At 38.0% G+C, this 6,310-nt stretch overlaps 1 protein-coding gene across 1 annotated transcript in view; it reads right to left on the reverse strand.

The window, feature by feature from the left end:
• LOC118406500 (kelch-like protein 2) overlaps nt 1-521 on the reverse strand; it is a 1,190-nt gene extending 669 nt beyond the window's left edge. The window contains exon 1 of the mRNA XM_035806560.1: nt 203-521. Within this exon, the coding sequence (XP_035662453.1) occupies nt 203-521 (319 nt within the window). The remainder of the gene's footprint in view (nt 1-202) is intronic.
• Nucleotides 522-6,310: the final 5,789 nt, after the last annotated feature.

Here is a 6,310-nt window from a genome sequence, read left to right on the forward strand (position 1 = left end):
CATTTGTGTACCCTTTTGCATATGATCCTAACGATTTAGTGGTTAAACCAGTTTTTCTAGTTAGCTGTACTGGTATTGAATTGTTCTGACTAGTTCATTCTGCTTTTGCTGAAGAAGAGTGATGGATGTCACTCGAAACGTCCGGAAGTAAATATCCGTTTTTTATCCAGTTGTAGAGATTGAATTGTATTTGAACACTTACAAGCTTCTTCAAGTCGCTTAACCTGAAGCATGTTGGCTGCTTCAAACTGTAGATACACGTTATCCGATGTGATGTCGAGCTTGGCTGAGTAGGCAAAGTCCACCAGAATTTCTAGTGCCTCTGCACTCACCTCTCTTATGTCTATCTTGTCCTTCTTACTCTCGCTATGGGCTCCACCGAACATGGCGTGGAAGTAGTCGGAGCAGGCTGACAGGACCAGGCGGTGACAGGGGATCTCCTTTCCCTCAGCACACAGGGTCACATCCACCAGGTGACCTTCTGACCTCAGCTCCTGCAACCGCTTGAAAAACCTATTCATTGCTAGAAATAAAGTAGCAAAAACCATTAGATTGAGTGTATTTGAAAAAGTATAAAAGTGGTGGGTAGAAATACTTTTATGGTAAAATCTATTGAATGTATAGCTAGAAATCTTATTTCCATTATGATGTTGAGACGTTCATCTTCAAAAGAAAAATTAATGTCCCTCTTATGATCATGCTAGTCGTACGTACTAAAACGATACAGCTTTTTCTTAAACACCAGAAAAGGGCCAACAAAATATGTTTTCTCTCTACCCAAATAACATGTTTCTTGCATTGTCTGTAATAAAAAAAGCTGAATAAAGATGAATGAATATGTTAAACATTTAGCCATTAATTGGTTTAAGATTATTTCAAATTAAAAAGCCCTGATAATGTCATTGATTACACTCTCTCCCTTCATTAAGGATAACACAGATATGAAATAATTTTCAATTGATACAGATTTAACATTAAAATTTCCTAATTATTTAGGAAATTGTCATATTTTCATCTACTCTAGCTTTTTATTCAATAAAATTTATTTCAAGTACGGTATTCCTGTTATGCAGCACACAGAAATAAGAACATACTAACACACCCAACCAGCTATGGTAGGTGCCATATTTCCCAGCATGCCTCATAAGTTAATATGGCGACGCCCACTGACGGGACCTAAACCAAGATGGGAGATACAAAGGAAGCTTTGTAGACCCCCCCCCCCATTACAGGTAAACTCTGTCACCTGCTACATAAAGTTTGTATTTTTCTTGATATGCTTTCCTTGTTTGTTATCACTAACAAAATGAATACATGTTACTTTTAACTCGGCCGGATCACCTGAGTCGATAGAGGAAATTGGTGTAAACATTTAAAGGTCCAAAAAGGATTAGAACTGAGAACCATAAGACAACACTCCTAACAAAAAAGGCCACCTTGCCATGTAACACAGCCATGCGTAGTTTGCCTCGTTCCAAGTTTTTGCTCCCCTCCCCCACAACAAGTGTATACAAGCACGGCTTCACATTTTAGATATCAAACACAAACTAAAACCAACTCTACGATTACATAGAATAGATGTAGATAGTTACAGATACAATGTTACTTACAGTTGATTTTTGTTGACGAAAAACACAACTAACCGGGCAAAACAGCGTCAGTGTTTTACTATATACCGTTATGCCACGTAGCGTTACACACAATGGACGATCCACGAGCGCCCCCTAGCAGAATCGATTCTACACGCATGAAACGATTCGCGTGCACGTGTCCGTCGAGTAATTTGAGCTTACATTAAAGCGCCACTTTCATTTATGTACACATGGCTTTTTATTGTACGTTACGGGTATGGGGTGCATGTGGACATCATCCACTTTCATACCATATATGCATGACGCATTCATATCAAAATTTTAATGTGGACGTTTGTATCAGTAAAGTGCATATTGCATACATGTACACTTCCGGAATCATTTCATGAGGAATTGCATTAAGCTAGCAGTGCGTGCTTTTCCTAATATCATTCACGGAAGCACCAAAATGTGACATGCCTTTACCTTTCTGTGTAATGCAATATCTCTATTTCAATCTCAATAGGGTAGTGGACAAAGCCCTCAATTAGAGCATCACATCCAGGTGATGTGCAGGTCCGTGCGGCCGGTGGCGTGAGGGAAAAATAAAGTACAAGGTGCAGGAACCAAAAATAAACCGAAAAAAAGACTTGTGTGTGACTATGTACATGGCCGCAGGAAATTGCACGTACAGCGGGTTGTGCCCCTTGCTTTTACCCTATCCAGACTGGGCTTTTGGGGCCTTCCCTGGCCTTGGGGGGGGGGGGGGGTGGTGGTGCTCATTCAACCCCCCCTTCGTATTTCCAAAACGGCTTACTGTACGATCACCAAATTTGCAGGGGGGTTGTGCTCATCGAGTTTTATGATTCCTGAAATTTGTATATCATTAAAACGTAATATAACGTAATTATGACGTCATTAATTGATATTTTGGCTAAAACGGGGAATTCCCATAACACCTAAATATCTCAGTCAAAAAGTTACCAATGAAGGTTTCTCATTAATATTTAAGTGTTATAAGACTTCTGTTGTCAAAAGCCGTCGCAAAGACGTCAAAATGACGTCATCGAATGACGTCATCTGTAGCTTAGCTGTCCGCCATCTTGGATTATCAACCTTAAATTTTTCAAGATACAATTTTTTTCAACATTTAACGCTAAAACCCCATGAAAATGGACTAGAAAATGTGCACACGAATGTTTTCTGTAAGAAAATACCAAGTAGTGATGAAATCTGAGTGGAAATAAGCTTGTTATACTTTTCATCATGATATTGTCAGCCATCTTGGATTTTGACAAATTACGTCATCTCATTAGCATAATTTATGAATATTCAATTATAAATGTTCAACTAAGATGTGTTAGATATTAAAGATATGTGAAAAGAAGTTAAGTTTAGCAAGAAAATCTTAAAATCCCATTGTTTAAACCAAAATAGTGATTTTTGTAAAATTTGCCTTTCAAAAACCCGTTGCCATGGCAACACGAAAAACTATAAACTTACCCATTTTTTTTTAAATTGTTGCCAACAATATTTAAAAAAAAACCTCACCAAGTTTGGTTGTTCTAGCAAAAGCCGTTTGGGAGCTATAGGAGGTCAAAGTTGGCGCAGGCACTTTTAGCCCCCCCCCCTCCCCAGTCTGGATTGGATTAAGGTGCACCTGCGTCAAGCTTGCGTCACTGCGGGTTCGTTCACTGCGTCACTGTCTTGTTATTTCCTCCGATTCTTCTATAATTTAGATATGGCGCAATACGTTATAGTAATAGTATGACTTAGAAGACGACAAAATACACAAAAAGTGAGGAAATTCGTTCTTTATCTCTGAAATGTTCTTTATCTGTGACATGTTTCTATGTCGCACGACAATTTTTTAACGTTCAGCCAAATTTGCAAATTTGTGCCCACTCCTTTGCATTAAAAGTACACTATGTGAGAACTCGGCCCTAAATTTGAAAATATTCTCGCAAACAAAATATTGACTCGAATGATCTATGCAACGTTATGGTTATCAGAAGTGATCAGCCATATGTGGGCATGTTTCCCTCGGAAGATCATAGTTTTGGAACATGTCTGTATGATGCAATGATGTTGCTATGTTACTACATAAAGAAATGGTATGAAAATCCCCCTTTTGCATTGATCTAATTTTACGGTGTACGATGATGCCAGGACAGTGCTGCACGCCCCCTCTCCCAAAAACATGTATATTGAATTCTTCGACAGACAAAAATCCTATAGGCAACACTAACAAGTGGATACCCGATATGCAAGTTTACTCATTATACGAGTGCTCACCTGCTGGTAAACAGATTGGAATGTGAGACAAATACTAAATTATTCAGTCTAGTGACGCATGAAAATGGAACTGACTGCAAAAGACACTTGCTACACCAGGGCGATGCGGGTAGATCTCCTAAACCATCCTCCAGTCATGCTCTGGTGTTTGAAAGTCATTCTTGTAACAACATGGATGTTACACCGTCTGGTTAGCCACGCTCAAGAGCATGGTAAGTTTTTGTACTGTACGATATTTATCGAAGGAGGGCTGGTACAAGAAGGTCAGATAAAAAATGTTAAGGCCCTTCCCAGGTTCAATTTTTGATAGCCCTCTTCCCGCCTGAAGAATATTGTGGATGATCCTCTCACATTTTTCGTGGGTCTTTGGCGTAAGAAAGTGGTATTTTAACAGTTAAACTTAACGAACTCAAAGATTTTAGCTTCACCAAAATAAATACATGCGCCAACTTTGATGTCCTATAACGCCAGAACGGCTTACGCTAGAGCCACCAAATCTACTGACTTTTCCTAAAATATTGTTGGCAACAATTTCAAGAAGTTTGACAAATTTGTCATTTTTGCGTGTTGCCATGGCAACCGTTTGTTCACAGGCTGTTTTGCTAATAATCGCTAATTTCGGTTCTAACAATGTATTTTTCACGTTTATTTACTCTATTACTGCTATGTTATTACATAGATAAAATCTTATGTTATTTAGAATATCCTTCATAATTAGATATGCATAAATTATTATTCTTCGGTGACGTCATCAGCCCAAAATCCAATATGGCGGACGGTATGGCCAGATCAATATTAACTAGCTTATTATCCCTTAGAATTTGTAGCTACCTGGTATTTTTTCATCAAAAACCACCTAAGTGAATGTATTTAGCCCCATTACCTATATTCATTTCCATTACCTTTTGCGATTATTTGTTGAAAAAAAAGCATTTTTGAAAGCTAGTGGATACAATATGGCGGATCCCAACTGATATTTTAGATGTGCATGACGTAATTTTATTACATCATTTTGACGTCATTAATGTTGCAATTGGAAACATAAGTCGTAGCAAACAGTTATCACTTTGTTATCTGCACTTGCTGTCACATTTTTTTAGCAAAACTTGAAGTTTTCTGAGAAAACCCTTTTTTCATGGTTCCGGCTAATACAATCAAATTGATGACGTCATAATTACGTCAAATCACGTCATCGTAACGTCAAACGTCACAATCTTGTTAGATTTTATGTCTATATCATTTCCTAAAAAATTTGGTGGCCATTTAACACGTCGTTCAAGAGTTAGAGGACTTAGAAGTGGAGGGCCTCAAAAACCAGCCCCCCCCCCCGTCCAGGGATGACCAAAAAAGCCCGGTCTGAATAGGGTTAAGAACTTAACCCTAAAATTTGCAGGGAGTGTTGTGCTCATCGAGTTTTATAATTCCTGAAATTTTTATATCATTATGACGTAATAGGACATAATTATGGCGTCATTAATTGATATTTTTGGCTAAAACGGGGAATTCCCATAATACCTAAATATCTCACTCAAAAAGTTACCAATAAAGTTTTCTTATTAATATTTAAGTGTTATAAGACTTCTGTTGTCAAAAGCCGACGCAACGACGTCAAAATGACGTCATAGAATGACGTCATCTGTAGTTTAGCTATCCGCCATCTTGGATTATGAACGTTAAACTTTTTCAAGATACATTTTTTTCAACATATAACGCTAAAAACCCATGAAAATGGATGAAAAACGCTCACATGAATGTTTTCTGTAAGAAAATACCACGTAGTGTTGAAATCTGAGTGAAAATAAGCTTGTTATACTTAAAATCGTGATATTGTGGGCCATCTTGGATTTTGGCCAATTACGTCATCTCATTAGCATAATTTATGAATATTTAATTATAAATGTTTAACTAAGATGTGTTGGATATTAAAGATATATGAAAAGAAGTTTAGTTTAGCAAGAAAATCTTAAAATCCCATTGTTGAAACCAAAATTAGTGATTTTTGTAAAATTTGCTTTTCAGAAACCCGTTGCCATGGCAACACGAAAAATGATAAACTTACCCAATTTTTTTTTTAAATTGTTGCCAACAATATTTTAGGAAAACTCACAAAGTTTGGTTGTTCTAGCACAAGCCGTTTTGGAGCTATAGGAGGTCAAAGTTGGCGCAGGCACTTTTAGCCCCCCCCCCCCCAGTCTGGATAGGGTTAAGGGTGGGTACCGGCTGGTACAGAAAATTCGGTTACAAGTCCAGAAGTTCAGGTCCCCGGATCCAATTGTGAATGGATGAATCTGTTCGGTGGAGTATCCTACCTTACGTAAACAACGCTAACTGCCCCTGTTAAAATTGATCAAGTTTGGCTGTAGACACTTGACAAAAATGACTATCAACTCTGGATGAATCTGTTTGGTGGAGTATCCTACCTTACGTAAACAACGCTAACTGCC

Source organism: Branchiostoma floridae, chromosome 19 (assembly GCF_000003815.2).
Source record: "Branchiostoma floridae strain S238N-H82 chromosome 19, Bfl_VNyyK, whole genome shotgun sequence".
Taxonomy (NCBI): Eukaryota; Metazoa; Chordata; class Leptocardii; order Amphioxiformes; family Branchiostomatidae; genus Branchiostoma; species Branchiostoma floridae.